General features: G+C 43.4%; 1 protein-coding gene across 1 annotated transcript in view; it reads left to right on the top strand.

The window, feature by feature from the left end:
- Window positions 1-18,177, top strand: part of RNF150 (ring finger protein 150) — a 211,494-nt gene that overhangs the window by 175,121 nt on the left and 18,196 nt on the right. The window contains exon 6 of the mRNA XM_077279239.1: window positions 3,430-3,637. Within this exon, the coding sequence (XP_077135354.1) occupies window positions 3,430-3,637 (208 nt within the window). The remainder of the gene's footprint in view (window positions 1-3,429; window positions 3,638-18,177) is intronic.

Here is an 18,177-nt window from a genome sequence, read left to right as displayed (position 1 = left end):
TGCCTTTTTCTTTATCCGAGCAGATCAACAGTGATTTTCAGACCTGTATGAACAATCCATTCAGCCAGCTGACAAGTGTTTTGCTCATTCATCAGCTGATTGCTGACGTGTTTACATGCCAATTATCAGACCACGTAAAGGGTCTTAACTCTGACCCACCTGTCAGCTAAGTGGTGGCATGACATATCTTTACAGTTTGTAAACCAGGGCAGTCCTTGTAGCACAATGAAGCAGTGTATGACATCTCCATTGTGTAACTCAATTCTTTTACCCTAAGGCTTCAGCATGTGGTTGATCAGTCGGGCACTGAATAAATACGTAATAGTTTCATAACTAACATTTAGAGAGAAATCTGTATACAAACACTATATAGCATCGTTCTACAATTAATGATTGCATGAATTATACATATATACGTGAAGTAATTGGTGTACATGCTTTATCAAAAATGTGCATGCCCACTTACCAATGACTAGAAGGGACCCTGACTCGACAGACTCATATCGCCATGTGATAGAGAAATATTATTCTATAGTTCAGTACCATAGACCTGTGATAGGCCCAAGTCAGTATGTGTTGGCCTAAAATAGTATCACTATAGAAATAATGGGTATCATGTAGGCGATCTTGTCATCCCTCTAATCAGTATTATTATTTATTATTATTGCACCATTTATTCCATTGCACCTTACATGTGAATATGGGTATACATAATAAGAAACAGGACAATGATCATGAACAATACAAGTCACCGACTGGTACAGAAGGAGAGAGGACCCTTCCCGCGAGGGCTCACAGTCTACAAGGGATGGGTGAGGATACAGTAGGTGAGGGGAGAGCTGGTTGTGCAGTGGTTTGATGGTTACTGCAGGTTGTAGGCTTGTCGGAAGAGGTAGGCCTTCAGATTCCTTTTGAAGGTTTCCATGGTAGGCGAGAGTCTGATACAGTGGGGAAAAAGTATTTAGTCAGCCACCAGTTGTGCAAGTTCTCCCACTTAAACAGATGAGAGAGGCCTGTAATTGACATCATAGGTAGACCACAACTATGAGAGTCAAAATGAGAAAACAAGTCCAGAAAATCATCTTGTCTGATTTTGCGAATTTGTTTTCTCATTTTGACTCTCGTAGTTGTGGTCTACCTATGATGTCAATTACAGGCCTCTCTCATCTGTTTAAGTGGGAGAACTTGCACACCTGGTGGCTGACTAAATACTTTTTCCCCCCTGTATGTTGGGGTAGAGAGTTCCAGAGTAGGGGTGATGCACGGGAGAAATCTTGTATGTGATTGTGGGAAAAGGGGAGTAGAGAAGGAGAGCTTGGGAGGATCGGAGGTTGCATGCAGGTAAGTATTGGGAGACGAGGTCACAGTTTTGTTTCTATAACATAGCTGTTCATGGTTGTGGTTGATAACAAACATTTCAATGACAAAGTGACAGCATTTCTTGCTTACATAATGTGGCACAGATTTATCACTGCAAAGAGAGTTGATCAGTTGCACAAAGAATGTCCCTAAGGAACGATTTATTTTTTCCTGTTCATGTCAGTGACAGGAACATTAAAAACCCAAGTGCCTCTCCCCTTCTTCAGGGTGATCTCTCTGTGATATCGTAGTCTCTGTGAGAGTGTATATGGAGCACCTAAAATTGCACACGCTGTGATTTTGCAGTTTTGCATTTGCTCTTTCACCCTACACAACATCCTATTTAAATATTATTTGGTGTCTACCTAGCACAGACATATGTGTTCCTTGTTGATCATTTTTTGGTTGCGGTTTACATTCTTACAGGTTGCCATTTAATTTCATGAATTTGAACCTGAAAGACATGAAGGATAGTATCACTGATATTACAATACAATTATGTTAAAGGATTATTCCCATCTTCATACATGGATATTGTCAGTTGTAAAAATAAACACTTTTGTAATTTACTGCTTAGTAAACTTTGCAGCCTTTTTTGAAATATTAACCCCTTACCGACTGCCGATACGCCTTTTAACGGCTGTAGTTAAGGGTACTTATTCCTCAGCGCCGCTTCTTGGGGTTAGGGTTGTGTTGGGAATAGGTTTGTGTTGTTGGGTTTAGGGTTGGGATTAGGGTTAGGGTTGGGGTTAGGTCTGTGTTAGGATTGAATTTAAAAAATGGGGGATTTCCACTGTTTAGGTACATCAGGGGATCTCCAAACGCGACATGGCGCCCACAATTGACTCCAGCCAGTTTTGCATTCAAAAAGTCAAATAGTGCTCCCTCCCTTCTGAGCCCTGCCATGTGCCCAAACAGTGGCTTTCCCTGACTTATGGGGTATCCGCGTACTAAGGAGAAATTACACAACAAATTTTTTGGTCCATTTTCTCCTGATACCCTTGTGAAAATAAAAAAGTTTGGTTCCAAAGTAAATATTTTGTGAAAAAAGTAAAATGTTCATTTTTTCCTTCCACATCATGCTTTGGTTCTCGTGAGGCACCTGAAGGGTTAATAAAGTTCTTGAATGTGGTTTTGCGCACCTTGAGGGGTGCAGTTTTTAGAATGGTGTCACCTTTGGGTATTTTCTGTTATATTGACCCCCCAAAGTCACTTAAAATGTGAGGTGGTTCCTAAAAAAAAATTGGTTTTGTAAATTTTCTTGGAAAAATGAGAAATCCCTGGTCAACTTTTAACCCTTCTAACTTCCTAACAAAAAATAATGTTTCCAAAATTGTGCTGATGTAAAGTAGACATGTGGGAAATGTTATTTGTTAACTATTTTGTGTGACACCACTCTCTGATTTAAGGGCACAAAAATTAAAAGTTTTAAAATTGCAAAATTGTCAACATTTTTGCCAAATTTCCGTTTTTTTCATAAATAAACGCAAGTCATATCGAAGAAATTTTACCACTAACATGAACTACAATGTGTCACAAAGAAACGTTCTCAGAATCAGTGGGATCCGTTGAAGCGTTCCAGAGTTATAACAACATAAAGTGACAGTGGTCAGAATTGTCAAAATTGGCTCGGTCACTTTTCTTTATAGCTCGTTGCCTAGGAGACTGACCACCCTTGCAATCTAGCTTGTAAGAACTACCCTGATTCTAGCTTGGATTAAAAAGTATGGGGTCACTCCCTTGATCCTGGTCAGCTTTAAAACATTGCTTATAAGCTCACTAGAAAGCAGCATGTAAGTACTGCACATGTTCTGTCGTTTAGCATTGGTGGTCTATCTCCAATGTAACGAGCTGTAAACAAAATAAATATTTTAAAATATCAAAAACGATTGAAAATTTTAATAAGCGGTAAATTTCAAAATAATTTGTCTTATAAAAATATTTTTTTTTAAATAACTTGTCTTTACTAAGCACTATCTTACAATATCCACTTATGAAGATGGGAATAACCCTCGAAATATAGCCTATATTAGATTTTGAAACTAACGTCTTATATATTTTTCCTAACAGCCAAATGCAGATTGCTTAGATGACATCACTTCAGACTTTGATGGTTCGGTAGGACCACCAACCAATCAAATAACAGGAGCCAGTGACGTCACGGTGAATGAGAGTTCAGTAGGAATGGATGCCGCTGTCCGTACTGTAGGTGTTTTACAAATCATCCAAGATGCTGATGTACTTCCACAGGTCGGAGAGCTCAGCTATACAGCAAGCAGTGAGTACTCCTTTCTTAAAGTACATTAATTATTCATTAGGCTCATGGAGTAATTTCTAAGAAAGTTTTAAGATCTGAACTTGAAGAACGGTAAATGCTCTATTATGCCAGCAACTGGTATCTTATTGAACACATCTTTTCCCGATGAGGGACAGATGCTTCTAAGTTGGGAAATTTCTTGAATGAGACCAGCTACATTGATTATGATTTTCTCCATATTTATCAATTATCAGTTATTGTTCTAACACTTTGTGAATGAGTGTGAGCTGAGCTAAGCTGGATTGTACAAAAGAAGAGCGATTTGTACAGTTCCGTATTTACCGTAGCTTGTCAGAAAGTGGTCAGACTACAGAGACTATTCAAATAAAAAAATCAATTTAAAAAAATAATGTGGAAAACCGCTGTTGTGCAGATAAAGACAAAATTGAGAAAATGAGGAGGGAGGAGGATGAGGTATTCCTCTTCTCCTTCCTTCATGCTTTCGCTGGTTTGTCCATGATGATGCTGTGGGCGTGATACCAACGCCCTGCTGAGATGAGTGATGGCACTGACTGACTAATCCGGGTACAGGTGTGCTGGGATTACCGTATTTTTCGGACTATAAGACGCAGCGGACTATAAGACGCACCCAGAATTTAATAACATAAATAACATACTATTATATGTGGTGTTATTTTATATAATAGTATGTTACTATGTTGGAAGCTACGGGTAGAAGATGGTGCTGCAGGACCAGTGTGGTGTCTGTAAAGTACTATATGAAGACACTGGAGGGTGAGTATAAGAGTGAGGGCACAAGGCTTATATTTAAAGCACCACTCCAGCACTAAAATATAACACTGGAGTGCTGCTTTACGATCTCATGGGAGAACTATATTTCCCAGCAAGTCCTGCAAATCCTGTGGTATGCTGGGAGTCATAGTTCACGACAGGAGTGGCAGAGTGCTTTTTATGTGCTGTAATTACTAACCTTTTAATAAATTCTTTCTTGTACAGGCTGTGGTCAGTGCAGGTCCTGCAGCAGGCCATGACCACACAGTGCCCTCCCTATTTTGACCTCACCACAGATCATGTAAGAGGAAGCTGCACTGTTTGTAGTGAGGTGTCTGCAGGACCCGTGATGTCATCATGAAGAGGCAGGGCTTTGTGCGGTCATGTGATGCTCCAGCCCGCCCTCTTCATGACCTCACACAGGTCCTCCACAGAGCCTTCAGCATTGCATCAGCGCTGTCAGGTATGCGGCATCCTTCCCTCCTGTGTGCTCCTGCCCCCTCCTCCACTGGACACAGATCTCCCCAGCTGCTGCAGAAATCCGGCACTGGGGAAACCATGTGTGTCCGCTGTTTGAGTGAAGGAATATTCATTTGCTGCTCCCCGTTCACTGCTCGGTGCTGACAGGTGAGCAGGTAAGTGGCTAATGAATATTCATTTCACTTTAAGTATCAGGACCATGTGGTTTCCCCAGCACCATAATCCTGCAGCGGCGATATTTTCTTCCCTCCTGCGATCCCACTCCGCCGTTGCCTCCTCCCCACATGCTACATTCTGAACATAAGACGCACCCACACTTTCCTTCCAAATTTGGAGGGAAAAAAGTGCGTCTTATGGTCAGAAAACATATGGTAATCATTATTTTTACACACGATGAAACATCTCTTAATTGCAATGAAGAAATCATTAAATGTTTTAGTAATAGAAGTTCAATGAAGGTAGCAATAGAAACTGCAAAGTAGATTTATTAGGTACTGAGTGCAGATGATTTGTGAAATCACTATAATAAATATATAGTTACCTATCACTTAATTTAATTCAGCTGCATTTTAACATAACATCCACGTAGCAGAATTTGGTCACCCCACTCAAGGTGAAGAGGCTCTACAGGGATGTATGAATAATCCTGCTAATGTTGTGCCAAGAATTCCTAATATGCTTTTGGTCAAAATTCAACTTTCAATATTGACTTTTTGCGCAACAGAAATGCAATTCATTACCGAGCTCACAATACACAAACTGTTACAGAAACATACTATTGAAAAATTGTATTTTGTTTCACAAGAGTTACTAAATGCCTAATGGAGTGTCTGGTTAAGAAGGCCCATTTTAGTTACCCTTACTTAGGGCTTCCTGGGGCAATACAGAAAGAATCCTGTCCTCTGATACTTGGGTTTACTGAGGTAATAGGGACTGGGTCTTGTCACCTGTTGCTCTGTCCTGATACTTGGCCTTATTGAGAAAGATCAGAGAGGCCCAGCGCCTGCGCACTGCAGGACTTTCCTCTGCCCTCAGTAGGTCAGATAAGTACACCTGTGCTGGAGCGCGACGCCGGGGAGCGATGAAGCAACAAGAGGGCGGCATCACAAGAAGATGGGAGGCGTCAGACCCGGACCTGCGACACCCATCAGACCGGACCACCCTCCCGGGTGAGTATATTAAAACTTATTTTTCTTATCTTTCAGGTTGGATCGGGGGCTTATCTACAGCATTATAGAATCCTGTATATCAGCCCTGGAGGGCGGTGGCCTTATCTTATATCGGCCAAAACTGCTGACAGGTTTGCTTTAATGCATTTCCCACATGTCTACTTTACAGGAGCACAATTTTTTAAACATTAATTTTTTTTTTAGGAAGTTATAAGGGTTAAAAGTTGACCAGTGATTTCTCGTTTTTACAGCAAAATTTGCAAAACCATTTGTTTAGGAACCGCCTCACATTTGAAGTGACTTTGAGGGGCCTATATGACAGAAAATACCCCAAAAATGACACCATTCTAAAAACTGCACCCCTCAAGGTACACGTTCAAGAAGTTTATTAACAGTTTAGGTGCTTCACAGGAATTTTTGGAATGTGGAAAGGGAAAAATAAACATTTACAAACATTTTTTTTTTCACAAAAAATTTCCTTTAGACCTAATTTTTTGTACTTTCGCAAGGGTAACAGGAGAAAATGGACTATACAGTTTGCAATTTCTCCTGAGCATGCCGATACCCCAAATGTAGGGAAGGAGTGCCATTTCACTTTTTGAATGTAAAATTTGCTGGAATAATTAGCGGATGCCATGTCGTGTTTGGAGAGCCCCTGATGTGCCTAAACAGTGGAAACCCCCCACAAGTGACACCATTTTGGAAACTAGACCCCTAGGGAGCTTATCTAGATGTAAATTTCTGTGAAGCATCTGTTCAAGGTGCTCAATACACAACGTAGAGCCGTGAAAATTAAAACAAAATCTAATTTATCCTGCAAAAATCTTTTTTAGCTCCAAATGTTGTATTTTCACAAGGGTAAGAGAAGAAAATGGACCCCAAAATTTGTTGTGCTATGTCTCCTGAGTACGCCAATATCCCATATGTCATCAAAAACTACTTTTTGAAGCACAGTGCAAAGCTCAGAAGGAAAGAAACGCCATATTACAGTGTAGATTTTGCTGCACTTGTTTGAGGGTGCCATGTTACATTGACAAAGCCCGTGAGGTGATAACACAGCAGAACCCCCCATAAGTGACCCCATTTTACTAACTAAACCTCCCAATGAATTCATCTAGGGGTGCAGTGATTATATTGTGTAGCGTGGCTAAAGGGTGTCTAATCGACGGGAGACATGTGTTGCATAGATGGCTTGCCGCTGTGATGTAACCATAGCTACCTATATGTCTGTCAGGACCTGTGGTGATGTCAGACCACATGGCTAATCATGTGATGGGTTACTGGGTGTGGTTAGCTCTATATAAGACAGGGTAATGTTTAACACGGGATATGTGTGGAGGTGCTAGCCTCCAGTGTGTTAAGGCTCCAGCACTGAGCCTGAAGGAATGGACACTTGTTTTTTCCCTTTTGCCTGAGTTAAAGGCTATTTGTTTCTCCTGTTTATGCTAAACTGGTTTATGAAGCAATAAACCTTTGAACTTTTGTTGGAACCTGCCTCCTAAGTGTCAGCCGTCGCACCTGAGTGAGTCAAATCCCTACAATTGGTGGTAGACGTGCGGGCAGCATTCCCAGTGGAGACGTAAGTCTATTTTTTTGGATGTCCTGGGTCAAGTCGGCTGTAAGCCAGCAAGCATTGCCGGGGAAAATGGAGGACCTGCTGAAACACTTGGTCCAGTCGCAGTCACAGCAGCAAGAGGCTAACAGGCTGTTTATGCAGCAGTTGCAACAGAACCAGCAAGAGACCAACAAGCTGTTGATGCAGCAGATACAACAGAGCCAGCAGGAGCAACGGCAGAGTCAGCAGGAGCAACGGCAGCAGATGCAGCTTCTGGCAACCGCCATCCAGGGCAAGACGAGCGCCCCAACCCCAGGTTTGGCTGATGACACCCACGTCCGGAAGACGGTAAGACGCGCATTACAGAAAATGACCCCCGGGGATGATGTTGAGGCCTTCCTGACGGTGTTTGAGAGGGTCGCTGAGAGGGAAAAACTCCCGCCAGAGCAGTGGGCAGAGGTACTGGCGCCATACCTGACGGGAGAACCCCAGAAGGCGTACTATGATTTGACCTTGCAGGATGCCAAAGAGTATCACAAATTGAAAGTCGAGATTCTCGCACGTTTGGGGGTGACACTGACTGTTAGGGCACAGCGAGTTCACTGCTGGGCCTATCACCGGGACAGACCGCCTCGCTCCCAAATGTTTGACCTGTTGCACCTGGTCCAGAAATGGCTGCAGCCAGAGTTATGTACACCTGCACAGATGGTGGAACGAGTGATGATGGATCGGTTTGTGCATTCCCTCCCGAGGTCCATACAGACTTGGGTTGCCCAGGGTGGACATTGAAACGGCATGTGGCACTGAGTCCCACCTAGTCGGCGTCGTGCAGGACTTGTTGCACCCTATAATTATTGGCCGGGATTTCTGTCTGTTTTGGGATTTGTGGGGAAAAGGTTCTGAGCTCCCTAGCAAGAGTAGGGAACCAGTGAACCCTGGAAGGGTGTCACCACACCCAGAGACAGACAGGTTTCCTTTTTGTGTGCTGGTTGGGGATGAGGAGGAAGTGTCCCCTGCATCTGACACTATGGAGTTAGAGGTAACCGGTGAAAATTTTGGGACTGCCCAACATAGGGACCCCACTCTGAGGGAAGCCTTTAATAATGTCACAGTTATTGAGCCGGGGGCAGACACAAGATTTCCCCATTTTCTGATGAGTGGGGAGTTGTTGTACCGGGTCACGAAAATAAGTTAGGAGTTGGTAGAGCAGTTGGTAGTGCCGGGTCCATATAGACGGAAGGTGTTGGACATGGCCCATTCACACATCTTGGGTGGACACCTAGGGGTGGAAAAAACGCAGGAACGGGTTGTGCAGAGATTCTATTGGCCTGGGTGTCACCGAGAAATAGTGAACTATTGCAGGTCCTGCCCTACATGTCAGCTAACTGCTCCCACTCCTCATTTCTGGAACCCCCTTGTGCCACTGCCCATTATTGAGGTACCGTTCGAGAGAATTGCCATGGACTTGGTTGGTCCCTTAGTTAAATCAGCCCGGGGCCATCAGTATATATTAGTCATCCTGGACTATGCCACACGCTATCCTGAGGCAATTCCCTTGAGAAATTCTTCCTCGAAGAGTATAGCCGCGAGTTGGTCCATGTCTTTTCCCGGACAGGTCTGCCGAAGGAGATCCTGACTGACCAGGGGACACCTTTCATGAGCAAGGTGATGAGGGAGTTATGCAAAGCCCTGAAAATCTCCCAGTTGAGGACCTCGGTGTACCATCCCCAGTCAGATGGTCTTGTTGAGAGATTTAACAAGACACTGAAGAGCATGCTGAGAAAAGCTATAGAGAAAGACGGTAGAGACTGGGATTGTCTCTTACCCTATCTGATGTTTTCCTTTCGTGAAGTTCCACAGGCCTCCACAGGGTTCTCACCGTTTGAGCTTCTATATGGCCGACATCCGCGAGGACTCCTGGATGTAGCCAAGGAAACCTGGGAAGCCGAAGCCACGCCCCACAGAAGCGTCATTGAGCATGTGGCCCTGATGCAGCAGAGGATTGCAAAGGTGATGCCTATCGTGAAAGAACACCTCCTCCAGGCACAAGAAGCTCAGGCCAGAATCTACAACCGGTCTGCAAGAGTGAGGCAGTTCAATCCGGGAGACCGAGTTCTTGTGTTAGTTCCGACGGTGGAAAGCAAGTTCTTGGCCAAATGGCAAGGGAGGGCCATATGAGGTTGTCGAGAAACTTGGTGAAGTAAATTATAAAATTCACCAACCAGGAAGACGGAAACCATTCCAAGTGTACCATGTCAACCTCATCAAGCCGTGGCAAGATAGAGAGCCGACAGTAACTCCATCGTTGTTAAGCAACCCAGAAGGTGAGGTTGGAGCGGTTACTATAGCGGAGACGCTATCGAAGACCCAGAAACAACAGTGCCGAGAGTTACTCCAGAAAAACAGGGACCTGTTTTCAGAGTTGCCAGGACACACGAAGGTCATAGCGCACGAGGTCCTAACAGAGCCACATGTGCGGGTGAACGTGAAGCCCTATCGTATTCCTGAGGCTCGTCGAGAAGTTATCTCCAAGGAAGTGGAGCGTATGTTGAAGCTTGGAGTCATTGAGGAATCCAAGAGCGGTTGGTCGAGCCCAATTGTCCTGGTCCCAAAACCTGATGGAGAGTGGAGGTTTTGCAACGACTATCGGAAGTTGAATGAGGTCTCCAAGTTTGACGCTTATCCCATGCCCCGCGTTGATGAGCTCATCGAAAGGCTTGGGCCCGCCAGGTACATAACCACCTTGGATTTGACGAAGGGGTATTGGCAGATCCCCATGGCACAGGAAGCCAAGGAGAAGACGGCGTTTTCTACACCAGATGGATGTTTCTAGTATGTCCGGATGCCGTTTGGCCTACAGGGAGCTCCGGCGACCTTCTAGAGGGCTATGGATAGAATCCTTGCACCCCATAAGGCATATGCTGCTGCGTACCTGGATGATATCGTCATCTTTAGCCCGGACTGGGAGAGTCATCTGGAAAAGGTCCAAGCGGTGTTTGATGCTATAAGAGAGGCCGGATTTACAATAAACCCGAAGAAGTGTGCCTTGGGTAAAGAAGAAGCTAAGTACCTTGGATACATAGTGGGTCGTGGAGAAATAAAACCCCAAATCAGTAAAGTGAAGGCAATTCAAACATGGCCAAAACCAGTTTCCAAGAAGCAAGTTAAAGCCTTCCTGGAAATCGTGGGATATTACAGGAGGTTCATCCCAAACTTCGCCACGATGGCTGCGCCTCTGACTGACCTGCTAAAAGGGACAAAATCAGTAATGGTTAAGTGGTCCGAAGAAACAGAGTCAGCCTTCCAAGAAATGAAAGAGGCTTTGTGTAAGCAACCCGTTCTGATGGCCCCAAACTTCAAAAAAGAGTTTATTCTTCAGACAGATGCCTCAGATGTCGGGGTGGGAGCAGTCCTTTCCCAAGAGCTACATGGGGAGGAGCATCCTGTCCTCTATCTGAGTAGGAAGTTGTTCTCGTCTGAAAAGAACTACTCAGTCGTTGAGAAGGAGTGCTTGGCCATAAAATGGGCGGTGGACACATTACGGTACTATCTGCTGGGACGTAAATTTAGATTGATATCCGACCATGCCCCACTTAGGTGGATGAGGGAAACGAAGGGTAGAAATGCTAGGGTCACCCGTTGGTTCTTAGCCCTGCAGGACTTCTGTTTCCATGTGGAACATAGGGCCGGAAAGCTGCACGGTAATGCTGATGCCCTGTCAAGAATCCTTTGTCTAGTGGGGGAAAGTGCCAAGCCCCACGGCTGTAGGCAGAGGGGGGAGGTATGTAGCGTGGCTAAAGGGTGTCTAATCGATGGGAGATATGTGTCGCATAGATGGCTTGCCGCTGTGATGTAACCATAGCTACCTATATGTCTGTCAGGACCTGTGGTGATGTCAGACCACATGGCTAATCGTGTGATGGGTTACTGGGTGTGGTTAGCTCTATATAAGACAGGCTAATGTTTAACACAGGGGATATGTGTGGAGGTGCTAGCCTCCAGTGTGTTAAGGCTCCAGCACTGAGCCTGAAGGAATGGACACTTGTTTTTTCCCTTTTGCCTGAGTTAAAGGCTATTTGTTTTTCCTGTTTATGCTAAACTGGTTTATGAAGCAATAAACCTTTGAACTTTTGTTGGAACCTGCCTCCTAAGTGTCAGCCGTCGCACCTGAGTGAGTGAAATCCCTACAATTGACACCACAGGTTTGTCACAAACTTTTTTACCATTGAGCAGTGAAGATAAAATAATTTACATTTTTACCACCAAGATTGTGTTAGCCCCAAGTTTTACATTTTCATACTGGGAAATGGGTAAAAATGGCACTAAAATTTGTCCCGCAATTTCTATTGAACGTGGCAATACCTCATATGTGGCTGTACAATACTGCTTAGCCATACAGAGTGACTCGGGTGGGACGGAACACTATTTGCCTCCTGGAACGCATTTTTACCACCAAGATTGTGTTAGCCCCAAGTTTTACATTTTCATACTGGGAAATGGGTAAAAATGGCACTAAAATTTGTCCCGCAATTTCTATTGAACGTGGCAATACCTCATATGTGGCTGTACAATACTACTTAGCCATACAGAGTGACTCGGGTGGGACGGAACACTATTTGCCTCCTGGAACGCAGATTTTCCTAGAATAGTTTGTGGATTCCATATAAAGAGCCCCTAAGTGCTAGAAAAGCAGAATCCCCCCTCAAGTGACCCCATTTTGGAAATTATAGCTAAAGAGGTAGTCAGTGTCGGACTGGGGTGCTAAGGGCCCACCAGTAATATTTACTTTAGGGGGGAGGCCCAATTTTCACCTGCATACAAATATTACACTTCCCTCGTTCACACACAAATTTATCTTTATCTCTATATACTAATAAACAGTGTAGTTTGGTTAATGAATGATGAGATGCTGCTATTTTCTGTACAGAGTGAATCAAGTGAATTATGCTAAGTAATGCCTATACAGTGGGGTTGGGGACCCGGATCTGCACAGGGGCCCACCGTTCCAGTCCGAGCCTGGATGTAGTGACGATTTTGACTCCAAGGGTGTTTTCCAGAAACAAGCAGCAGTGGATTTTGCTTTTCCAGAGCCTTTGTGCTACCACTATCATGGAAGCCCCTATATTTCCATTAACAGATGACGGACCTGAGTGAGGGCTTGCATTGTTTGTGGATTAAGTTGAACCTTTTATTGGGAACATTTTACATAACATTTATGATCATATTTATCCGGCACTCTACGCGGAGCACTTACATCGGGGTTTCCATCTAAATCTCCGAGTGACGTGACCGATGAAATCCCCAATGGATCCATTCATTATAATGAAGCAGCAGAGTTATTCAGAGTGCACAAAACTGTGACCGACAACACTTTTATGCGATCCTAAAAAGATGGACACCGCCGGATCACAGGTCCTATGGCTTCAACAGTGCCTCCATCTGCCTCATTATAGGGAATCTTCCACCAGGGGTTCTGTCTGAATCACTTATTTCAGAGATTTACACGGAAACCGCTAAGCGCTCAGTGTAGAGCGCAGGATAAATGTGCTCCGAGCCTTACTGCGATCTTTGGGAGGAAGAATGAAAAAAATCAACAGCATGTGAAGAATTAGTTTTATTTATTTTTTACGCCGTTCCTGGTTCGTTATAATTGATATGGTGACTTTATTCTTCGGGTCGGTACGATTACAGCGATATCAGATTTATATCTGGCTTTTATGTTTGGCTGCTGTCACAAAACAAAAGACGCATTTTATTGTGAAAACTAGTTTTTGCATCACCACATTTTGAGAGCTATAATTTTTCCATATGTTATGGCTTGTATTTTGCGGGACGAGCAGATGTTTTTATTGGTACCATTTTCGGGCACGTGACTTTTTTGATCACTTTCTATTACGATTTTTGGGAGACAGAATGAACAAAAAACAGCAATTCAGGGATTGCTTTTTGTTTTGTTTTCTATACTTTTCCACGTGTGGTAAAATTGGTAAGGCATCTTTATTCTTCGGGTCAGTACGATTACAGCGATACCCAATTTATATAGTTTTTTAATAATAATAATAATAATAATAATTTTTATTTATATAGCGCCAACATATTCCGCAGCGCTTTACAACTTATAGAGGGGACTTGTACAGACAATAGACATTGCAGCATAACAGAAATCACAGTTCAAAACAGATACCAGGAGGAATGAGGGCCCTGCTTGCAAGCTTACAAACTATGAGGAAAAGGGGAGACACGAGAGGTGGACGGTAACAATTGCTTTAGTTATTTGGACCAGCCATAGTGTAAGGCTCGGGTGTTCATGTAAAGCTGCATGAACCAGTTAACAAGCCTAAGTATGTAGCAGTACAGACACAGAGGCGATTAACTGCATAAAGTGTATGAGAAAACGATGCAAGGAACCTGATTATGTGTTTGTTTTTTTTTCTATTTTTAATAGGCCACACAGGGATCGTTAGGTTAATGCGTTGAGGCGGTAGGCCAGTCTGAACAAATGCGTTTTTAGGGCAGGCTTAAAACTGTGGGGATTGGGGATTAATCGTATTAACCTGGGTAGTGCATTCAGTTTTTTTATGTTTTAGCGCTTTTACACAATAAAAACTATTATATAGAAAAAATTATCATTTTTGCATCGCTTTATTCCGAGAGCTAAGACTTTATTTTTCTGCTGATAGAGCTGTATAATAGCATCTTTTTTTGTGGGACAAGATAACGTTTTCAGCTGTATCATTTTTATCTACATTCGTCTTGTTGATCGGGTTTTATTGCAATTTTTGTTTGGTGGTATGATGATAAAACATTGTTTTTTGCCTCGTTTTTTATTATTTGTTTTTGCGCTGTTCGCTGAAGGGGTTAACTAGTGGAACAGTTTTATAGAGCGGGACGCTACGGATGCGGCGATACCAAATATGTGTACTTTTATTGTGTATATTTTTATTTACACAAATAAATGTATTTATTGGAAAAATATTTGTTTCTTTATTTGGGGATTTTTTTAAAACATTTTTACACAATTTTTTTTTTACATTGTCCTATCCTGGGACAACACTGTACATTGTTAGACCGCAGATCTGATACCTTGTAATGCTTCTGCACTGCAGAGCATCGGAGCAGCTTCTGACAGGCAGGGAAGGAGGCGTCTCAGGTCCTGCTTTCTGCAGGCACTGCGAAAGGCGCCTTCTCTGAAGGACCCCGCGACCATCTTGCAGCCGGGGGGTCTCCATGGAGACCATCAAGACATCGCGATCGCATCGCGTTGACCTGATGGAAGCGCGCAATATTGCCTTGCGCTGGCGTGTACTCCAGAGGACAGAGAATGAACTTCAATCCAATATTGCGGCCAGCATGCAGCCAGCAGGTAAGGAAAGGGTGAGTCAAACACCCGAAAACCCCGCCCATATGACCCAAAACTGGTCCCGCCAAATTCAGGTGACAGGTTCCCTTTAAGGCTCATACTCATCTGCAAGAAAAACAGACGAGCAATTTGATAAAAAATCGGATTGCAGTCTGACTAGCGCTAATCTATGCATTACAGCTCGTCTGCAATTTCTTTTCTTAGCTGAATTCGGACTGAGAAAAAAATCGCATCATGCTTCGATTGTCCTCTTTATATTGGATGAGACTTGCCAATGCAAGTCAATGGGTGTGGGAAAAAAAATTGTATGTCACTCAGACTATGCGAGTGCCGTCCAATTTTTACACACACATATCCTTAAAAACCCGACATTTCTTCTGCTTCATACTGTTTAATCACAGTGTGTCCTGACAGAATAGATAGAATAGATATATACACCTAGAATAGACAGCTATAAAGATGTCAGCCACATATATAATTAGTACAGTGCGTGTGCAGCTTACTGTAATAAATGATTATTTTTCTGCAAAAAATGGCATGGGCTCTCGCATAATTTTCATAACCAGCAGAGGGAGAGCTGACAACCGTGGCAGATTTTTATAGCCTAGGAAAGGGTTAATACCCATGTAGCTTCCCTGGCTTTTAATATCATCTGACAGCTGGTATACTTAGCCTCTCCTGGTTATTAAAATGGGGGACCCCCAGAAAAATGACTTAGACTCCCCCTATATTTAATAACCAGCAAAGGCTAGGCTGATATTAATAGCCTGGGAAGGGGCCATGGATATTGGCCCCGTTCCAGACCAAAAACATCACATAATTGTGCATGCTGAACTTGGGATAAGCTGTGAGAAACTAACCAAAAAGAAGTTAAAAACCTAAGAGTCCCAAAATAATTAAATAGCCACAACAGGTGTAAAGAAAGGCGTATGTTAACACTTAGAGTCAATTCGTAATTTAATATATACATTGCACCGACGCAGGGACTATTAGCTATGTCAGAAGCTAGTACGGAGGTTTCTCTAAATCCCATAACCAAGTTCTGGATAGCCGATCTCACTTCCCACTAATCTAATGGTAGGAAAAAGACAAAAAAAGGCTCCAGTAGTGAAACACCGCTAATCAAAAGACACAATGCCCCAATGCATTTATTGAACTTGCATGATTCCAATGAATGAGCACAGTAAGAAGTAGAGTAATGTGCTAGTCCAGAACTCAGTCCAGAGATGTGTTTGTTGCACACTTGCCCAACTTGAGTTTGACCTCCTTGGCTTTGTCTAAGGCATGCTGCCAGAAACCACTGTTGGCAGCTTATCCTACTAAAAAAAAAAATGGTTGCTCATGTTGAAATTCAATGTGCCTGATCCCTCTAATATAACATAGGTATCGGGTTCTGACAATTGCAGTGGGTTCAACCAACTTTGCTCTTGAGGAAAAGGGCACATCAAAAACTTTCTCATGCAGCGAGCAGTGCTGTAAGTGAGGTCACCAGGATTCATCAGCTATGAACCCCTGTGACCTTTCTCATAGGAACTCAGTGTTACACACTGCAGGAGCATGATTACGCTCCTGTCTAAGGCCGGTTTCACACGTCAGTGGCTCCGGTACGTGAGGTGACAGTTTCCTCACGTACCGGAGCCACTGACACACGTAGACACATTGAAATCAATGCATCTGTGCAGATGTCATTGATTTTTTGCGGACCATGTCTCCGTGTGCCAAACACGGAGACATGTCAGTGTTCGTGGGAGCGCACGTATTACACGGACCCATTAAAGTCAATGGGTCCGTGTAAAACACGTAACGCACACGGATGTTTTCCGTGTGCAGTCCGTGTGCCGTGCTGGAGACAGCGCTTACAGTATGGTGCTGAAGCCGCCATTCATCCGTTCTCTCCAGCGCTCGCTGGTGAGAAGGGATGAAAAACGCCCATTACAGTGATGAATATGAGCCGCATATTCATCAACTGTAATGGGTGGCACCACGTGACCGCTCATACAGGACAAGCTGCGGGGCGGAGAGCAAGCGTCGAGGGAGGCGGGTGTGTATTTTAATGCCGGCGGCCGGGCGCACAGAGGGTGGGAGGGGGGAGGATGCCCTAAAGTTTATTTTAAACACATAAAAACAAAAAAAAAAAAGATTTTTCATCCCTTCTCACCAGCGAGCGCTGGAGAGAACGGATGAATGGCGGCTTCAGCACCATGCTGGGGGGGACAGCGCTTACTGTAGCGCTGTCTCTCCTGCACGATCCGTGTGGTACCCAGGCGGCACACGGCTGCTGCACGTGTGCCACACGGATGGCCTACGTGAGCTAACGGACACACGGACACGGATAACTCCGGTACCGATTTTGTCTGGTACCGGAATTATCTGGACGTGTGGGATAGGCCTAAGTGTGTTCCAGCTGTTAATAAAAAAAAAATATAAAATCAGCTGAACCAAATGATGGAGCACATCACAAAAAGGGTTTACTCAAATAATCAATTTTAAAGTGCTAATAGTATCTCCAAATAAATTATGCTGGGATAGGAAATGAATAATCCCAACCAATCAGAGCCAGCTTACATACCCATACAGAGATTTAGAGTAACCAACACCTTGGTGGCAATAGGCCAAAATGGCACAAGTGTAATATATTTAATATATACAGAAACACGTCCTCCAGAAGAAGGCATGCACCGAAACGTGTGTAGGGGACCCGTCTGCACGCTCACACTTTGGGTAAAATGAATTCCTTATCTCCATCTACTCCTACTGCACATGCACTTTACTTAGAATAAATTTGTATCAGCCAGCATTTATTTTAGCACCATGCTTGGCAGGCTAATACCATCCACTGACTGTATTGCATTTGCACTTTACTCTTTATTTCTGTCCTATTAACACCATATATCTTGTGTTTCACACAATTATCATATATGATTACCATCATTGTTTCTGTATATATTAAATTAATTGCATTTGTGTCATAATGGCCTATTGCCACCAAGGTGTTGATTAATCTGAATCTTTGTATGATTATGTAAGCTGGCTCTGATTGGTTGGGATTATTCATTCCCTATCCCAGCATCATTTATTTGGAGATACTATTAGCACTCTAAAATTGATTATTTGAGTAAATCATTTGGTGACGTGCTCCGTCATTTGCTTGAGCTGATCTTAAATGTTTTTTATCATTTTCTTTCAATAAAATTTAGCATTTTAT

This window comes from Ranitomeya variabilis, chromosome 1 (assembly GCF_051348905.1).
Source record: "Ranitomeya variabilis isolate aRanVar5 chromosome 1, aRanVar5.hap1, whole genome shotgun sequence".
NCBI lineage: Eukaryota > Metazoa > Chordata > Amphibia > Anura > Dendrobatidae > Ranitomeya > Ranitomeya variabilis.
This window is presented reverse-complemented; position numbering and strand designations above follow the sequence as displayed.